At 47.1% G+C, this 19459-nt stretch overlaps 1 protein-coding gene across 1 annotated transcript in view; it reads left to right on the forward strand.

Annotated features, from left to right (window-relative positions):
- Window positions 1-16518, forward strand: part of SLC25A22 (solute carrier family 25 member 22) — a gene marked incomplete at its 3' end in the record, with an annotated part of 43886 nt that extends 27368 nt beyond the window's left edge. Inside the window, exons 5-10 of the mRNA XM_082485814.1 lie at window positions 2415-2505; window positions 11620-11738; window positions 13421-13592; window positions 14388-14542; window positions 15405-15480; window positions 16365-16518. Coding sequence (XP_082341940.1) covers window positions 2415-2505; window positions 11620-11738; window positions 13421-13592; window positions 14388-14542; window positions 15405-15480; window positions 16365-16518 — 767 coding nt within the window. The remainder of the gene's footprint in view (window positions 1-2414; window positions 2506-11619; window positions 11739-13420; window positions 13593-14387; window positions 14543-15404; window positions 15481-16364) is intronic.
- Between the last annotated feature and the right edge of the window lie 2941 nt (window positions 16519-19459).

Consider the following 19459-nt stretch of genomic DNA (forward strand, 5'->3'; position numbering starts at 1 on the left):
TATTGAGGACAGGGATTATCCATTCTCTGCTAAGCAGCTTTACTGAAAATATCAGAGATGTAGGAGAAACCCCAGGTTCATTAACTTTTCTATGTGTGTTTTTACCCTCTCCTTTATTTTCAATTGAAGGAGCAATTGCTGTGAAAGCCTCTTTGTTGCTGGAGGAGCACGTGGAAGCATACTTCTAGCTTACCTTTCTTGCTTGATGTTCTGGAGTTTGTTTTCTTTCTTTCAATGAAACACTTGCACTGATGTTAGAGTAGCGGGTTTATTCTTTTTTCTTTCTCTCCTTGTTTTTGCAAGGAAATGGTTATTCGTGCTGCATGTCAGTAATGTACAGGTGTTTTACTTTCTAGCCATTAGAAGTGGGGTTGAAGTTGTCTTCAACTTGGCATTCGAGGAAACACTTCATGGGTAGCCACTTCCACTTAAAAATCAGGCTTTGTGGATTTACTTTCTAGATCCTGATATGTTTGACATCAAAAGGTGGAGGTAGAGCATGAGGGTCATGTCTGTGTGGTTTCTCATCACATGCAAGAGCTATGGTGGGGGGACATGATGTGTAGGAAGCACATAAAACTGAAGCAGCGCAATCAGTAGTACACTTAAGTCTGCAAAAACAAAGGAGTGTGAGAGGGCTACCCTGCTCCCTGACTAGTTAACTTGGCTCCTGTAGAAGATGATGGCATTTGTTGGGTGTCATGGACAGTGTGGAGTGAATGCATTGTCTTAGCTTGCTACAAGGCAGCATTAGTCTGTATTTTCTGCAAAATCTGAACGTGGCGGTCAGAAGGGAGGAACATGTGCCCAGCCCTGCCCAGCAAAGGCTGTCTGTTTTCTTGCTGCAATTTCCTTCATGATGGAGATCCTCTGAGCAGAGGATGTGGAGCCAAGGATTCCCGTGTCCTGGTCCCAGTTGTACTAGTCCCAGAAGTCCCGGTTGCGACTTTGCTTCCTAATCTGAGGAGAGTCCCCAGAAACCTATGTCTTTCCATGTCTAATTTAAGAGTCTTTAATAAGTTTTGGAGGAAGTGGAGTCCATCCTGAGCAAGAGAGGACTGAGTTGCCTTTCTTTAGGTGTATTGAGCCCTTATAGCTCCTGTCAACTTGTGTTCAAACCTCCTGAAAATGAACCCGGACAGGTCTTCGGAGCCTAGTGGGAGTGCAGGCTTCTCTGTCTGCTTCTTTTTGGAAAATGGAGCTTTGGGACAAGTTGTTTAAATCTCTACAGCAAGCGTAAATGCAAAAGGTATGCCCTAGTATTTGTGTCTGTCCTTACAAAGGTGTTTGCAGGCCATTTGCAAGTCTCAGGCAAAGCTCCTCTGGACGGCTTGGAGCTCAGTATCCTTCAGTGCAGACAGGGAGAGCTTGTGGTCATCCACTGGAGGACTTTTTGAGCCATAAGATCTAAAGGGAGGAGAATATTCTGGAGCATTAATCTAATGGCGCAAACCCCAGTATTGTCAGAAGGGACTGGCCTTCCCCTCACCCCATTTCCCCCTCAGCAGCTTGAAAGCTGCCTCCCAGCCGCTGGGTTGCACTAATGCTGGTGTCCATGGCCCACAGCAGCCAGCCAGGCCATGCAGACCTTTCTCTGTGGCAGGCACAATACAGGGATTTGCTGTTTTTTGCTCCCAACAAAAGGGCACTCCAACGGGTGGCTTGTTTATACCCCAGGTCGCCAGCAAGCCTTGCCGTGGTGCTCAGAGGGGAATTTCTGCATTCTGCAGCTTGTGGTGGATAAAAAGCCACTTCAACGATGGCTGTTCTGAGGGTGACACCCAGTGGTGATATGCAAGGGAAGCCACTTAACTCCAAGGGTTGGTCAAGAGCTGGCTGACTTCTGTGCAGATGAGCCAGTTGACTTCAACCAGCCTCCAGGTCTTTCAGTGGGTCTGCTTCTTCTGGGCTGCCTGGTAAACAAGCTGCTCTGCTTTTGGTGGCGGTGGGGCAGGGACACTAGCAAGAAGGTGGGGTTGGGGGACTTTTGCTTCTCAGCATTGCAAAATATTTGCAAAACAATTGGGACTGGTTATTAATCCAACTTGTACTCCTTTCTTGAAGGCCTGATCTGCATCCTTCGGGATTCATAGGAATGCATCCTTGAATGAGAGAAGAGTGTGTGTGTATGCATGGTGGGCAGTAGTATTGAAGCTAAAGAAATTACAAAAAACGTATTGCAAATGGAGTAGAATCACATCAGGGGATATTTTAAAAAAACCAAGGTATTGGAAGGCAGAAATCCTGTTAATTTTCAGTGGTGTTTCATGTTTCTAAACCCCTTTGGTGCATTGGGAGCTCTCCTTCATCACTCCTTGGTTTTGAGCAGGAGTTACAACACATTCCTGAAGGATCCAGTTAATGATTCCTTCATTCTTATTCTCCAATGGCCTTTTCCTCTTTTCCTTACCCAGGGGCTGCAGTGAACCTGACTCTAGTGACACCGGAAAAGGCTATCAAACTGGCAGCCAATGACTTCTTCCGGCATCACCTCTCCAAAGATGGGTGAGTTGGGGGTGCAGACCTTTCATGTCAGCTTAAAAGACACCAGCTCTTGGGACAAGTCTGGTAAGATGTCAGGACAAAGGTGGAATGGGGTGATGCGATGACTGAAATATGAGTTGACCTTGAACAGCTCAGCCGGTGATTACATGTGGGCTAAGGATGTAATGTCTAAAATGGGAAGTGAAAAGCACTCAACTGGATGATTGCTTTTTATTCAAGCTTCTAAAAATAGTCCCAGATCTAAGCCAAGGTTAGCAGATCCAGAATTTGTAGGCAGAATATTTGAGAGGAACCCAATGGCACTGATCACTGCTCAGACAGCTGCTGGGAGGACCCTTGTCCTCGGCATCCTATTGGATGCTGTTAAGCTTTTTCTGTCTTGAAAAGATGGCAAGTCAAGTTCTGTAGACCCTAAACTTAGCAGCCCTCTTGTCCTTTTACAGCTTGAAAATAGTTTTAGAGAGGTGGTGAATCTAAATTGACAAAGGGCACTTGCAGCTGACCTTCAAATAAATGCTGAAGGAATAAAATTATCTGTTTAGCTTGCAAGTGGGGTTTGGTTCATGTGAATTAAATGTGAGTAGAAGATGATAGCTAAGCAGTTGAGAGGGGCTGGACCCTGAATATTTAATGCTGTTTTCACCAAGATATTTCTCTTGCAATTTGGAGAACACTTGTGTCTCCCTTCAGACCGAGACCTTTGTCCAAAGACAGCCAGTGAAGGGCACTATCTCCAGTCCTTAGTGACAGTAGTTAGAGAACAGCCTGCTTGGGTTATGATCCTGACTCTTCCCATCAGCAGTCATGGGGTGAAGCCTCTCTGAAAATGCAAGGTTCTGCCATGATTACTTGGTTAAACAGCTTCCCATGATGTATCACGTCAGTCTCGGCTGCTGCAAATCAGTGGCTCAACAACTTCAGTGGAGATTGTGGACTGACACAGATTGGGGATCTAGTTTTTTCAGGTACCTAATTTTTTTGTCCTGGAGTCTTTTAAAGTAGAAGTGAACATATGTCTGTATGACTCATCGGCTCGCAGCTGTTTGTGATTTTCTGTCTCTTCAAATAGTGTCTCTTCTGTGCTCCTCTCAGACAGTGGGAGTTCGTGATGTCCTCATTGCTTCTCGCTTCCATCAAGCTGTGGGTCTCATACCTGCAGCAGACAACATGGCGGTCCCTGGTATATTGCAGCAGACGGAAGCACAGCTAGCTCTTTGCCACCACCTACAAAGTGAGGGCTTAGTAGGTTGTATAGGGAACATGAAAGGGTGCCAAGGTGCCGCACCTTGTACCACCACTGAGAGAGTGGCCCATGGAAGAAATCAGACCAGCATTGCAACATATTTGGAGTTCTGTGAGAAGCAATCACAGCTGTGATTTTTCAGCCATTAAAACATGACATGCCTATCAGTACATGCCCTGCACCATGAGAGGTAAAGACTTCCTCATGGGACAAATGTGTGTGTCTGCCTCTCAGTGCTGAGGCGGGCTTTGACCAGGTGTTTGGGTAAGTGGGATGCAGCTGTTTCCATGAGAAGCTGAGGTCTTCACCTGGACTTCTTCCAGTTTGACTTCTGGGTTCCTGGCTGATCCCCCCATGACATGGATGATGTGCTGTGCTTGATTCAGAATAAATGATGTAGATATTTTTGCCAAGAGTAAGACACCCTGTTCTCCTAAAACATATGCACTGATGGGACTGGCATTACAGTGACCTGGAGCAGGAGTGTGATTGCCACTCAGCTAGCAGGGAGGCTTTTTGTCTCAACGTGAAGCATTTTTAACTCCTTTAAAGAAAAGAAAGGTTGTGCCAGAGTTAAGTGATAAGAGCTAGGCAGAACGTGGAGTTGGGGTCACTCATCTCATTCAACCACCATGGGAGGCTTGGATGAATGAAATCTGGTCAGCTCTGCTTGTGAGGATAGCTAGTGTGAACTGGACAGATAGGCAGAGCCTTGATACTGCTGTGATGTATGGTTTAAGGTCTTTCTAACTAGAAATGTCACTCCAAGATGCGATGGGAAAGAAAATGCCTTGCAGGTTGGCTGTGGCTTGTTAATGACTATGAACCTGGGATCTAGCTGGAATGTCTGGTGCATGCTGTGACCTTGCATAGTGCATGAAGACCAAGGGGTGATGGAAAAGGCCATGATGTTACCAGTGAGGATAAGGGCCTTTAGAAACTGCAGGGCAACTTCTTATTTTGGGATCCTTTTCCTCCATGCCAAGGAAATCCCAAGCCTGGGGATGGAGTGTGTAACCTGCCTGAGGGGCTGTGCCTGGCTGTGCTGCAGTTGTTGCATGCTGCCTTGCCTTTGGCAGTTCACAGGATGTAGCACATGTGACAAATAGGAGTAATGGTGAGGGATCATTTCATCGAGTCACAAAGCTGTCTGTTCCCCAAGGGTTTGCCTTATTCTTGCTCCCTCTTTCCAAGCTGTTTGCACTCTGCAGGTTTCTCCCTTGAGATGCTTCTGTCCCCTCCTCCCCAGCTGCCTTTGTAAGACAGGGCAGGATTAGCAGTGCTGGAACCTGAGCGCCTCTCCTACCCAGGGCAAAACAGGATACATACCTGCTAGCACATCGCAAGGCTGGGCCACCTATTTCGCAACTCCAGTCAAAGCCTAGGTATGAACCACAAAATAGCCTGGGGTTAGAAAGGTGAAGATTCAAGCTGCCTGGCATGTTGATGTGGTTTCATTTCTGGATATGTAATTGCAACAGTCAAGGTGTTATACAGTGTAAAGCACAGCTGAGGCAGTTAGGCTCAGTATAAGACTTGGGGCTGTTTTTTTCATGGTGAGCTACCAAGATCTTGGTTCAGCTCCACCAAAGTCCTTTTTACACAAACCAAACTATCTCCTGTACATTCATAGTATGCTGTGCTCTTAGGCCAGCATCCCAAAGGATGCTCTGGTGTTTTTCTGACTCAGAGCTGCAAAAGTCTTCTAGACCTGTTTGACGTTGAATGCCTTTGTTGCTAAGCTTCTAGTACTTGTCTTGCTTGAAATGTGTTGCATGAATTGGAGATCCTCGTCTCATAAAACATGCATGTTCTATCAGTATTTGCTGATTAAAATATGCTGAGTGTGTCCTCCATGTGCAAGTGGAAGAAGCATGTGTGGACCAGAGAGGGTGTGGCAAATCCAGCATGATCCAAAATAGCCTTAAGTTATACAACAACTTTTAATGTGCATTATTTTTTTTTTTATCCTTTGAAAAACTTAGTGTTGAAATGAACTTGCTTTTAAACTGCTAGGAAAAAAAGTGGCATAAAGCCTGTTTTCAAATTGCTTCACTGAAAACACCACCTGTGGCGTAGGAAGCTCCTGGCTGCAAATTGCTGGAAGGGCATTTTGGGGATGTATCACTGCATGTTTGTGCTAGACTCCCTTTTCCCTGGCTGTGCTCTTGGATGCTGCTGGAGGTAGAGTATTGTGGCAGTGGGACCTCGTACCCTTGTTGGTGCACCCATCTCCTTCAGTCTGGAGATGTCTGTTCCTGCAGCCCTCTCCACCCTGGGACTGGGGCAGGTGGGCACTCCTGCCCATACAATGTTTTTCCCCTCCTTTTGGTGCAGGAAGGATGTGTGCTCACAGGCTAGGGGACTTCATTTCTGCTTCTTTGCCTGTTTCTATTTTGATGTCAAGACCATTATGACAGCCTACTGCTACAGCTTCTTGTTTCATGGGGAAACAAAACTGTGTTGGTCCTCCCAGGCTGTCCTGGTCATTTAGGAGGCCTGGGTAAGTTGCATGAGTGCTAGAAATCCCCTTGCTATGCCATGAAAGAAAGGAGGAAAACCAAGATACTGAAAAACCTGATGAAAAGCATCCTATGACCCTGATAGAGAAAGGCAATAAGGGTCAAACATTATTTTGTGATGATTTTGGCCTGAAGGCCTCTGCAGTTCTCAGAAGTAGAAGAGGTGGCCCACAGAAGAGTCTTCAGGCAGGTCCTTGCTCCTGTGGCACTCTGTGCTGGCTGGACCACATGGCTGGGGAAGGCAGGACATGAGAGAGAGGGGAACTTCCAACCTTCAAGCTGCTGGAAACAGATGGGATTTTTTTTTTCCTCTGGATTTCTGAAGCTGGACGTGTTGAGAAACCCATAATCTCACAGCTGCTGTTAAAACAGAGCAGAGGATGTAAGGAATCACTAGGGCTAAGTGAAGCACTTGAGTGTGAAGCACTTGGGTATGAAGTTAAGAAAGAGATTTAAATCAGTGGTACATCAGCATTTAAAGTACATTGTTGATTTTTTGGGTGCTCAGCATGTGAAGCCTCTTTGACAGATATAAGTATTGCCTGCTTTTTATGTGCTCTTTGAATTTGGGTGTTAAACACCTCATAAAAAACAGTCCCCTTAAAGTGTCCTGCAAGGTTTCATGTTTATCTCCAGTGTTGAGTACCAAATAGCTGTTGTGTTTGGCATGTATTTGCCAGGTTTTGCTGTTCATTTTTCAGATTCTTGGTTAAATACTCTGCCTTGGCTGCATGTCTCATGGCTTCTTATAAAAGTGATTTCTTGCTCATAAAACTGTCTAGTGTCCCTGGATGACCTTCCTGCTGCTCTTCTCCAAGGTGTGTTATTCCCTTACTTCTCCTGTCCTCTTTAATCTTGACCTTCATTTTGTTTGCTGTTCTGGAGCAAAGGTTGGCAATCTGCTGACTTAGCAGCTCAGAAGACCAGCACGATTGCATTAATTCTGTCTTTGCTGATGCCAACAAATTTTCTTCCTTTCTGCTTCCCCTGCCTTGTAGTTTTGCTCAGAGAAGAGAAATAGCCAACTGTAATCCTGAGACAAGCAAGGCATTTTTCCTTCTCTACCATGCAGATGGGGACACTGGAGCTTGTTCTCCATTGCCTTCCCAGCTGACAGGTCACCTCAGAGCTCCTTCATCTTCTCCTCTTTCGGGCTCTTCTAAAATACTCGGACCAACTCTTCTGTGGCACCTGTTTAAGTAGCCATTGCATGGCCTGGTTGATCCTTCAGCTGCAAAATGCTCATAGACAAGCTGTGAAGTGAGGTTCTTGATTTAGGTAGGAGGGATGCTGCTGATAGTCCTGGTGCTGAGCTGCAGTGTCACCTTGCACACACTGTGCTTTGGTCTTTCTCTGGGCAGGAACCATTGTGAGCCAAGGCAGCCTCTCCTGTACTTAGCCACTGGATGTCCAGACACTTATTTGGTGCAGAAAACTGTCATCCAACCCACTGGGACTTGTAGGTGGGGGAATCCAGCCCTTCCCCTAGAGACAGAGCTAGTTAAGAGCTGAAAATCTCACTGTGCCTATTCAGGGATAGCCGTTTGGGAGTGGGGGGTGAGGGACGGGGCAACATGACACAGAGACAAACTCTTTTATTTAGCACACAGAGGCTCAGGGAATTACAGTGGGTTGAAGTTTTAGACATGAAAGGTGAGCCAGAAAGTAAATGCACTTTCAACTGTTAATCTAGAGGGAGCTAGAGATGGGCTGTTTAATCACAGAATACACTCATGAAGGTGTATTCCAAGTGTATGTCTTGGGACAAAAAATGGGTTGTGTCTGTGTTCAACATGCCCAGATGTGTTCCCCTGCCCATTGTTCACTTCCGCAGACACTTTTATTGGAAAAAAAATACTTGGGATCTCCTGCCAGGGCAAACCTGATGTAATGGGTGCAGGCACAGAGTCACCTTCCTTTTGACTTAGTCCAAACATGCAACACAACATTCCTGCAGCCAGAGGTAGGTTGTACCATACCTGGAGTAACATCTGACAGAGCAACATTTAATCCAGATTAAACTATTAAATTATTATTATTGTGTTAATTAAATTTAATAATTATGAAATTATTTTTATGGCATTAATTTGAGGTGGATCTTTCCCATATCATTGTTTTGTTTTGCTTGTCTGAGGCATTTTTGAGCTGGCACTAGAAGCAAGAGGGAGCTTGTAATGGGAACTTTCTTGCTTTTGCATTTCCCAGCATCATAACTCCATCTTTTCTGAAGTGTGGTTGAAATAGCTTGTTGTTGCTTCTTGGAATATCAGGGGTTGGGTTAAAGAGACTGACTGGCAGTTTGTGTGCATGTCACTCTGTGGCTGTGGCAGACAGGTTGCCTTCCCTTTGAAGGACAGCTCCTGTGTGTTGATCCCCTAATCCATATCAAAGACCCGGTATTTAAATTGTTTGAAAGCAGCTGACTCTCTCTGGTTTGAAACTCTTGGAGAGTTTTCTACAATCTGTTGGGCTGACAGACCAGAGGCAGAGGTGGTGAGGAAGGTGATGCCCAAGCTGGGGACAGTAGTCTCTTGGGTAGCAAATGGAAACACAAGGCTTTGTATGGATGTTTCCTTAGGTCAGTGATTTCCTGTTTTTTTGGAAATCTTGTCATCCTCATTCCAGAATGACTGGTTTTAGTCCCTGCGCAAGCACAGTCAACTCCTACAGGTCAAGATTTTTCAGAAACTTGAAAAAAGTCCTACTGTGCTCCCATGTGACATCAATAAATGTATCAATGCTTCCAGAGACCCTAACTTTGGACTGATGCATTGCTCTTGAAAAGCTCTTCATAAACCTCTAGTTCCTGATTTTTGACTTTCTTATTTTTCAGCTCTAGTTTGAAACTCTAATTTAGATTATGAATCTTCTCCCCTCCCAATTTGACATTGTTGATTTGTCACTAATTAATTTCATGTCTGTTGAAAAAGCTTAACAAATGATTTCTACCAGTGCAGATTTTGGGGCTATTGTGTATATGTTATATTTAACACCCTCTGCTGTGATAAAAAGTGGTTTCTGCATTTGTAGGACCAGATCCTTGCTGGTGTTCAGCTTTTGAAGTTAGTTGAGGTATGCCGGTTTTTAAACCACTGAGGATAAGGCCTGTGGTGCTTTAAATATTTAAACCCCTTTGTCATCTGGACATGAACCATTTTCAAACTCCTTTTATATGCAGACTGGTGAGGTTTTGCAAAGGACGTTTGACTCCTGTATGGCAAATTTTAAACCTGACAAAAGATTTGCTTATCTTAGGCTGTTTTTTCTTGGGACTCCCCCCAGTTCCCAAGATATGCAAACCAAAACCTGAAAGCCCTTGTTCTAGATACTTTTGATGTACCTATTTGACATCTCTAAAATACACCCACGCACATAAATCCTTTGCTGGGTCACGCTGGCATAGCTCCATGGAGTTCAATCAAGCCAGGCTGACTTTTGTTGGCTGGGATAATGGTCCACAGATGAACACATAGGGCAAATCTTCCTGATCTTTTGAACTGAGTACCAAAGTGGTCAGTCTGGATGAAAGCCAGGAGATGCTGGGTCCAGGAATGCTCCGGGCGTCTTGCTAAAGTGGGAGATGCTCTGTTGTGCTGCAGAGGGGGACTGGCAGCTAGCTCCTTTGGGTGGTTTGCTTCCTCCCACAGCTGGGCTAGGGGTTGTGCAGCCTTAATGCTGACTGTATTGAGCTGTGCAGAGACTGGTGCTGGGCTTCAGGCCTCCCAAGAGCCACAGGTCAGCCACCTCCAGGTGTCAGTGCTGGGGGGACCTCTGGATTTGCAGATCCTGATACCTGCATATCTCTAGGAAAGCTTGCTGCATGCACTTCAGAGCCCATGTGGGTACCTCCGCAGGAGGGATTGTTCCTTGCAGCTCCTCATCTATGGGGGAATTTGGAAAGGGGAGACTGTGAAATGTTCCTCCCTTAAGCCTCACAGGAGAGCTCTATATTTAGCTGCTGGTAATCTCCGTTGTGACTCTGTGCCTCTAATCCCCTGCTCTGATATCCTCCCTGGAGAAGATGAGAGGTGGAGAAATCGGCCCAGCTGACGTGCTGGGCCAGCAGGTTTGTGGCACATCTCCACTCCCTTTCCTATAGGGTTGGCCTTAAAACTTCTTTGCTGGCCCACAGTGCCACAGCTGTGCTGCGTGTGTGTGCATATGAAACACCCTGGTAAGGGAGCGTGGCTTGGTTTTGCAAGGAAATAGGGCTTAACATTGTTAGACTGCTTTTGCCATAGTGTGGGGGCTCACCTTGAGTAGGTTGAGATGAGATATTGCTGCAGGAGCAGGGCTGGGGTGAGTAAAAGTAGTACTTGTGTTTAAAACAGAAATAAGCTATTTCTCTCTGGCTGTGTCATTTATATATGCTTCCCCCCCCATTTTAGAAAAGAGCAGATCAGAGGCATTGTTTTTTTTTTAATCAACTCAGTGTTTTCTAGTGCTAAGGGGTGAGATTTTTTTACAGGGTGAAAATTCATCAGTTTCTGAAAACTGAGGCTTTCTGAGCATTTGCATCCTGAGTTCCTCCTTTTAGTCTTAGCTGGGCTGTTCCGTGGCTTTAGGATGGAGGAACCTATGAAGTGCTGCATTTTGTTAGGCAAGAACATGTCACTGATAATCCGTGCTCTCTAGTGCAGAGGATGCACAAAGCTGCAGTGACGGGGGTCCATCCCATCCCTGGAGGAGGAACAGTTTAATGCAAAGGGTACTTTTTCAGGTTTGGAAAGGCTGGTGAGGTGAAGAAGCTCCTAACCACAGGGGCACTGCCTCCATGACTCTCATGTTCGCTGTATATTTTACTTTTGTCAGACAACTCCAAAGCAGCAACTTGAATATTTTCCCCCCTTGCTCCTTGCCCTGTGGTCTCTGTTTGTTTGTTCATGGGGATGTTGATGGTGTTTAAAGGACTAGGCTGGCAGAAGGAAAGCTGCTCATCCCACCAACCCCCAGGTCCTCTGCTGCCTTTTGAAGCAATACTCTTTCTGAAGGCTGTGCCCTGACTGGGGACAACGCTGGACTGGAAGAGAGCTGTAGCTCTCTCCCTGGGGATGGAGAGGGTTGTGTGTTCCCATCTGGGGCTCTTCTGGCTGGGCTTGTGACTTTTTCTGAGTGTTCTCTTTCTGGGGCCAAAACAGGTCTTGTTCTCCAGATCAGGTGATGCTGGCAGAGATGCCAAGCCTGGTCTGTGCTGAACTGTCAAGCCTAGCAGTTTGGCCTGGCCCAGGGCCTGCCTCTTCTGTAACACCCAGGGTCGGAGGTGTGCCCTGAGTTCCCTGCACTCAGATGCCTTGGCGTTACTCCAGGCCACCTCCTCTGATTGACTCTTTCTCTCTTTTATTTGGGCAGGAAAAAGCTGACGCTGCTGAGGGAGATGCTGGCAGGCTGCGGCGCGGGTACCTGCCAGGTGATTGTCACCACTCCCATGGAGATGCTCAAAATCCAGCTGCAGGATGCAGGGCGAATTGGTACGTGGGTTTCTCTTCCCTGTCCACTGAGCAGGCAGGGAGGAAAGGGCTGGGACTGGGCTGTAAAAGCAAAGGGGGAGGGAATGAGTGGAGAAAACCTGCCCCTGCTCTCCTGAGTCAGGCTGTAGCAGAAGTTTTTCCTCCTCTTCCCAGCTCATTTCCCCCCACCCTTTGCTCATCTAGTTTTGCAGAGGCCCTTCCTAGAAAATGGCTTTGCAGAGGCAGAGCTATAAAAGGTGATTATTTTTTAATTTATTTTTTTTTGCTCAAAGCAATAGTCTTGGCAAGTGAAACAGCAAATGCTGTGGATGGAGACAGGAGAGATGACTGGGTGGTCGGCTTATGAGTAATTAAAACACTAGTTACTGTGCACCCAAGAAGAGATTAGCATCATCCAGTGCTTTTCCTGTGGTGCTTCCTCCATCTCCATGTTTTCTGATGTTTATTCTCTCTCTTCTACCCCCCTGAAGCACCTCCCTAACAGCTTCCCAAGGGGATGTGTCCCTTCAACTTGACTTGTCTCCCCTCTTACTCTCTGTTTTGTTTGTTGTTTTTTTTTTCTCCTCCTGAGAAAAGCAGCAGTTTTCTTGGCTTAAACAGTAAATAAAATTCTCCCAGCGCACTGGATTTGGAAGAGGTTTGGGGTCAAGCTCTCAGAGCTGTGGGCAGGAGCTGGTAGGGACAGACAGGAAGGAGTGTGAGCCTTTAGGCTGAAACACTGTGGAAGGTTTCTGGCGAGAACAGAGACCAGTCTGGCATGGAGACTCTGGGGGAAAGAGCTGTTTGCTATTGCCTTAATCTCTTCCAGAGGTCACCCCAGGGTATGGCCTACTTCCCCAGGAGCTCTTCATGACACTGTTAGATACTACATTTGTGGCCCTTCCTAGAAAATGGGCCAATTTGTCTAATCTCTTCTTTGATGTGGCATTCATGAATAATCATGGGTTTACTTTTTCTTTCCTCTCTTCACTGTTTTTAATGCAGACCTTATCCTCTTTGTGCGTATTATTTTAAAATGTTTGAAGGAATTAAGGCATGGTTTGAGGGTTCAGAAGAGGTTTTTGCTGCTGTGAACAGCCTGTTCTCTGTGTGGCAAGAGACCTGTGGTGTGCCGATGGCAACCAGAGGATTGCCTAGAGGTTGACGTGCTCTCCACCTTCTGGCCAAAGAGCAGAAACGCATCAGTTTGAAAAGGCTGGGAGAAACCAGGTTGCGTTTATAAACGTGGCTGAGGAACTCCTTAGATTAATGATTGCTTTCAAGCAAAGAACGGAACTGTTGAACCTCTTTCATTTATGAATATCTTTAGTTTGTCCTATTGGGGCCTTGGGTGTAGCTGGAAGCAGGTACTGTCATCTGCCTGCTCACAGCAGCTCCTTTTCTCTGCACGATGGAGGTGGTGCGTGACAGGCTGCTCCTGCTTAGGTAAAACCAGTCAGTAGGAGACTGCAGCTGACAGCGTTGTGGTGTGGCAACAGCCAGCTCCTAGACTGGGACAGGCAGGGTTGGCTTAGGCTGAAGGAGGTGGGCAGACTGGGAGCAAAAGCTTGCAGGGCACCTGGCTGGCCTTAGCCTGCATGTTTTGGTGCAGCTGGAGATCTGCCTCTTCCTGTGGCACTGGGCAGCAAGAGACTTCTCTGATGAGCATCTTGCAGACCAGTGCTCTCTCTGCTCCTCCCCAGCGGCACAGAAGAAGTTGATGGCAGCACAGGCCCAGCTCTCCTCTTCCTCTGCTGCGGGGGCAGCAGAGCCAGTGGTGGAAACGCGCACCACAGCAACACAAATAACAAGGGAGCTGCTGCGGAGCAAAGGCATCGCGGGACTCTACAAGGGCTTGGGAGCCACGCTGCTAAGGTAGGATGGCATGGGCTCAAGCACAGGGCACTGGTGTTCCTAGTCTTGAACCTAAAGCACCAGCCATCCAGGGGATGAGCCTGCAAAGGGGGTGTTGGCTTCAGGGGGTGTGGACTTGGTGTGGTTTGGTTTCCATGCACAGGTTTTGCACATTAAAGGAGGGATGGTCAGGAAAGCAAGGGATGCTGCCTTTTTGTTCCTGGACCGTTTAATTCTGCTGCTTTCTGTGGAAGGTTTTTGTCCCCCCCCATGGTACATGTTTTAACACTGTAAAAAAGTCCTTGTGAGCTAGCAAAGCAAAACTGTCAGCCTGAGTCCCCTGAGTGTGAAATGGGTTCTGGCCCGCAGAGCATGTTGGATGCAAGGACCAATGCCCACTCTGACACTCTTTACCTGGGTTTATCACAGGGTGATTCCCCTCTAGCTTTAACAAGGGCAGAGCTAAAGCAGTGCCCAGTGGGATGGGGGACAGAATGCGAACCTCTTGTAATTAACAAAAGTGGACAAAACAATTGACCTCTGAATGTGCTGGGGTTGAGTGTTGAACATCAGGGGAAGGCCATTGACTCTGCAGGGCTGCATGCCTCCTGTGGGCCTGTTGACCTTTGTGCCGTCAGTTTTGCCCCTGCTGAGTTTTGGCTCCTGCCTGCATTGCAGCTGCAGAGCTGGGATGTCTGTGTTGCACTTGTAGCTGTGCTGCCAACACGTGATGCTTGCAGCCCTTTCTTTGATGTCCCACTCTGACTTTGCTCATCCATGTTCTTCTTTCTTCCCCTTCCTCCCTCCCCACCACAGGGATGTCCCATTCTCCATTGTTTACTTCCCACTGTTTGCAAATCTGAACAAGCTGGGCCAGAAAGACCCCAATGTCAAGGCTCCATTCTATGTGTCCTTCCTCTCCGGATGTGTGGCTGGCAGTACGGCTGCGGTGGCTGTAAATCCTTGTGATGGTGAGTCCTGAATAGCCTGTGCTGGTCGCCTGGTGCCAAGTGACAGGAGTCAGAGGCCCATGAGTGGGCTAGGTGAGGAGGAGGGTGACTGTGACAGCCTCTTTGCAGCATGAGCGCACAGGGAGGTACAGGAGATACTCTGCTGTCTGAGCTGCCTCCAGCTCAGATGATCTTTCCTTCAGCTGAGCTATACCTTTGGCCACAGCTTACACAGAGGTTTGCAGTACTTGTTAGGTAAGTCAGGGAGAGGGTGTCATTAATTGCAGTCATTCTTCGCAGGAATGGCTGTGAACATGCCCCTGAAAAGGCACGTTTCCATGTGGAGATAGAATGTGGACCATTTACATGCTTGTCATGGACAGCCAGGGGGAGCCTCAGATCTGTTGCCCTTTCTCCTGCTCCACAGCATCTGCCTTAAATACCACCTCAGTTTCTCTGCTGTGAAAAACAACAGAAAGTAACTCCTCTTTCCCCAACATTGCACACACTCCAAGGTGTGAAGAAATGTAAGAGCAACATCACATATTTTAGATACTTCTTCCAGAAGGAGCTGAGTATTTGAAAATCAGTTCCCACTTTGCAGAAATCTGTTTGAATCTGGAAGAGTTTAAAGCTTAAGTCAGCCTTGGAAACCTTGGTCACAGTGAGGGAAGGGGAGTGGGTTTTGGGTGGCTGTGTTTTTCTTTTATCCATTTGTAAAGGAATGGGTTTGTTTTCCCCTGTTTTGCTGATAAATACATGAAAACGGTCTGTGTTCTTGGTGATCTCATTTTGCCTGTGTTTCAAATACATTATTTTCAGGGTGGCTCTAGCCCACGTGCTACATTCCCAGTGCTCACCGCTGTCCTCTCTCTCTCCCCAGTGATCAAAACGCGGCTGCAGTCCTTGCAGAGAGGAGTGAATGAGGACACCTACTCAGGAATCCTGGACTGCACCAAGTAAGGCTCCTTGTGAAGCAGGCCACTACATCAGATGTAGGGCATCTGCTGCTGCCTGCTGCCAGGCAGTCAGTGCAGCTTCTAGACCCAAGCAGCAGCTTATCTGCTTCAGGTTCCCTCTGAACTTGTGCTTTTATGTATCTATCTATATGGATACATATATAGATATGACTTTCATATGCTCTTCATATATATAGGTATATAAAAGAGAACTATTCCCTATTTTGAGCAAGGTAAATATAGCATTTATATTTAAATGCTTCTGTCCAAACCCCAACAGTCATAACATTGAGATTTTATTTCTGCAAAGGGAGGCAATGCTGTGGTTGTCTGAAAATCCTACAGCATTAAGTCTCATATCCTTCCTGGGACCACTCTGAACAACGGCTGCAGGAGCGCTGAGTGGGCTGTCCCCAGCTGCACTGTCCTGTGACCCTTTGCTAAACTGTGGTCTGGCTGCTTCAGGACATGAAGGGAGTTTCAAAACACAAGTGCTCTGCTTCTGTATTGCTGTTACATCCAGAATAGCCAAAGTCTCTTGCTGTCTGGCTGTGTCCCATACTGACGGTGCAGTTGCCCTCAGCTTTTGAACACGGGGACCTCTTGATGCAAGCACGGGGTTGTCTTAGCTGTACATCCAGACCAAGGCAGATGGTTCTGCTTCTGGCCAGACATAGGCATGGGACATGTTCCTGCATGGCCATTCACAGAGCATGTGGGGGGTGGTGGATGATCTGCTGTGGTGGCAGTGCCAGGTGACAGTGCTTGCCTGGGATTAGCCTCTGGAAGGAGGCAGAAAGCCAGGGCATGGCCGCAGGCTCTCCTGGCATGGTGGAGGGGTGGGATGGGATAGGCACTTATCTGTCTGTGCCATTTCTCCCTAGGAAGATCTGGCAGAAGGAAGGGCCCATGGCCTTCCTGAAAGGGGCATACTGCCGAGCCCTGGTCATTGCTCCTCTCTTTGGCATTGCACAAGTCGTCTACTTCATTGGCATTGCGGAATTCCTGCTGGACATGCTCCCCAAGCACCGGGCCTAGCCCTGGCATGCCTGCGTGTGCCCTCCTGTCCTCTGCAGCGCTGAATTCATCCCCGTGTTCAACATCTGTGTCAACTGATGACAGAGCAACAGCACAAAGAGTTCGTGCAGGGACGCTGAGTGGACGTGGTCTCCAGATGAGCAAACACAGGGGCAGAGTCCCTCTTCTGTCTCAGTCTGGAACCTGCCCCCTCCCGCTCCTTCCACGGACAACACCTAATTATGCATATCTTTTTTCTTTTTTTTTTTTTTTTTTTAAATTGTCATTCTTAAGGACATTGGTAAGCACAGACTGGGCTTGCAGACCCAGAAGTCTCCTCCCAGCCTTGGAGAAGAAGTGGGATGGGAAAGAAATAACCTGAACCCTCATCCACCCCAGTCCCCCTCTTTCTTCCTGGAGTTACCAGCTATCTGAGGAGGAGCTGGAGGGTCAGCTATGTCCCCTCAGCCCCCAGTTGGCTGCTCTGGCCCTGGGTCAAGAGCAGGCACTGCGCAAAGGGGGCTCATCTCATTGCTGCTGGAGGCACAGCAGGGGGGGATGCTGGATCTGGCAAATTCTTTAGCCTGGAAACCTTCACCCCTCACTTCTCCCTTTCTCAAAAACTAATTGGACTTAGATTAACTTCTTGGAGATCAGAGGAAGGGAAATGGAATCGTTAATATTGATATTGCAATTATTATTGTTTTAAAGCAAAGGGATGTCCCTCCTAACTAGGTGCCACAGGCACATCCGGGTGAGGTGCAGAGATGATATGTCTGCTCTGTAGGGAACATGTCTGTGGGATCACACAAATGTCCGAAGGTGCTTCTTCACTGCTTGGCTACAAGCAGGGGAGGGAGAGGAACTTGGGATCAAATAATTTTTGTTTGTGGGTTTTGGGGAGGGGTTGTTTTGTTTTGTTTTGTTTTTTAATGCAGGCGTTGTAGGGAGAGAAAACCAAACAACAAGAAACCACTTACATTCCTTCATCCTGCCTACCCCTGGGGTGATAAAACGGTGACTGCAGCTGTTGATTAGCTGATTTTTATTATTATTTTTTTTCCAGCCTGGCCCCATGTGTGTGAAAGGAGGGGCCTGCTCCGTTTCTGGGGTGCCCAACCTCGAGGAGCCACACTAGAAATGCCGCACCTGCATGCTTACCTTGCAGGGTGAAAACACAAGGTCTTGTTGTGCTTTGAGGCTTGACTTGGGCATGTTTGGAGCCAGCCAGTGTCGAAGAGGCAAAGGGTTTCTGCACCCCGAGCGAGGAGCTGTTTGCGTGGTTATGATTACAGGGTTGAGTCCTGTGGATCACTTGTCATCCCGCTCACTTCTGGGGTGGTGATCGTTGTTGGGTGGCAGGGGCCAAATCCACACCTACAACCCGCTCTGTCAAAGGGACACTGCCCCAGCTAACATCACTTGTCAGAGGACTTCCTTGTTCAGTACTCTCTTGGGCTGTGTAATTAATTCTAGCTTAAATGATCTTAAGTGTGAGATCTACCAACCCAGTGTGATCTTCTCCATTATTTATTCCATTTGGTGCAATCCACCCGACTTTGGTGTTTAAATTAAACTGGTCGAATTCACTTTTCATTCCTTCTTCTTTTTGCTTTGTTCTCCAGGCACTTGCTTGGTGTTTATGTTTCAAATATATATTTAAATTAATTAAAAAAAAAATCCCGGTTTTTAATGTTTAAAAGAAAATCACCTCTGTTTCAATGTTCTTGGGTTAGTTTTTCCAAAACCTGTATGTTGAGGGCCTTCTTCCCTGATGTGTCCTTTTTCTCTTTGAAAAAGTTCTTCTGTGGCTGTTTTGTTACTTGTCACTTTGCATATGTGAATAATTTTATTTTTCTCTTAATGACTTCTCCATGTATCTGGGAAGGAACCTGTGCAAAGATGATGATAAATGTCCGTGCTGTGTGTAGTGCTGTGATGCTGCTCTTGCTCTGGATTTCCCTTGGGTGGATTAAAAGAGAAAGATTCTTTTCTTCTTTTTTTTTAAGTTGCCCCATTCCTTGCTGCTTTTTACAAGGGGGGTCCCCAAACAAAATCTTGATGATAAAACTAGTGGGGTTTCTGCTTGCCATTCGGCCTACAAAGATTGCTCCCTGAAGCTGGACGACTTGTAGCTGCAGGGGGGGCGGGTGGGGTGCAGGTTTGTATTGTGGGGTTACGTTTGGAGGAAAATTTGGTGCTGTGAAGGGCTGAGGTTCAGGGAAAGCTTTCCTTGTCCTTTTGGATGCTTTTTAAAACCTCTTTGTAAAACTGACTCTTCTTCCCGAAATCTCCAGTTTTTCCACCACATTGGAGCTCATGACCTGAATGGGGCTGATTTTTAGCTGCTTGGAGACGTCCGTGAACCATGAGGACATGGGGAGGTGGCAGCGGGTAGTGACTGTGGCCCCATGGGAGCCACTGGCCAAAAAAATCGAGTTTAAAATGGGAGAATTTCCATCAACTTAATTAATAACTGATTAACAGAAACCTCTAAACATTGCTTGCAGTATTGAGAAATAAAAGTAAACAAATGCACAGAGAAACACACTTCTGCTCCCTTCCCTGTGGGTGCCACTTGTCCCTAGGGCAGGGGATAACAGCCATCATGGGGTCAACTCCTTGTGCATCCTGCCTGGTCCCTCCAGCATAGGGTCCTCCACCTGCCCCAGGCCCTTTTCAGTTGTACCTTGTTCCATGTCAGCCCTGTCCCTTGCTCCTGCCCTGACCATGGCTCTTGTGGCTCCAGTTTGTTTGGGTTTTGTGGTGTTTACTGCCGTTAAATACATTTTGCGGGAGGTGCCATACACCCCTGTCATGGGTTCAGACGCATGCGTCAGTTTTGGCTGGTGGAATTTCCTGGAACTCAATGAGGAAATTTCCCAAAGCCCTGGGGGAAACTTTCTACAAAGCAAAAGGAAAAATTCCTGGAAAGCAATAGGGGAATTCCTGGAAAGCAAAA

Source organism: Vanellus vanellus (genome assembly GCF_965231255.1).
Source record: "Vanellus vanellus genome assembly, chromosome: 6".
NCBI classification, from domain to species: domain Eukaryota; kingdom Metazoa; phylum Chordata; class Aves; order Charadriiformes; family Charadriidae; genus Vanellus; species Vanellus vanellus.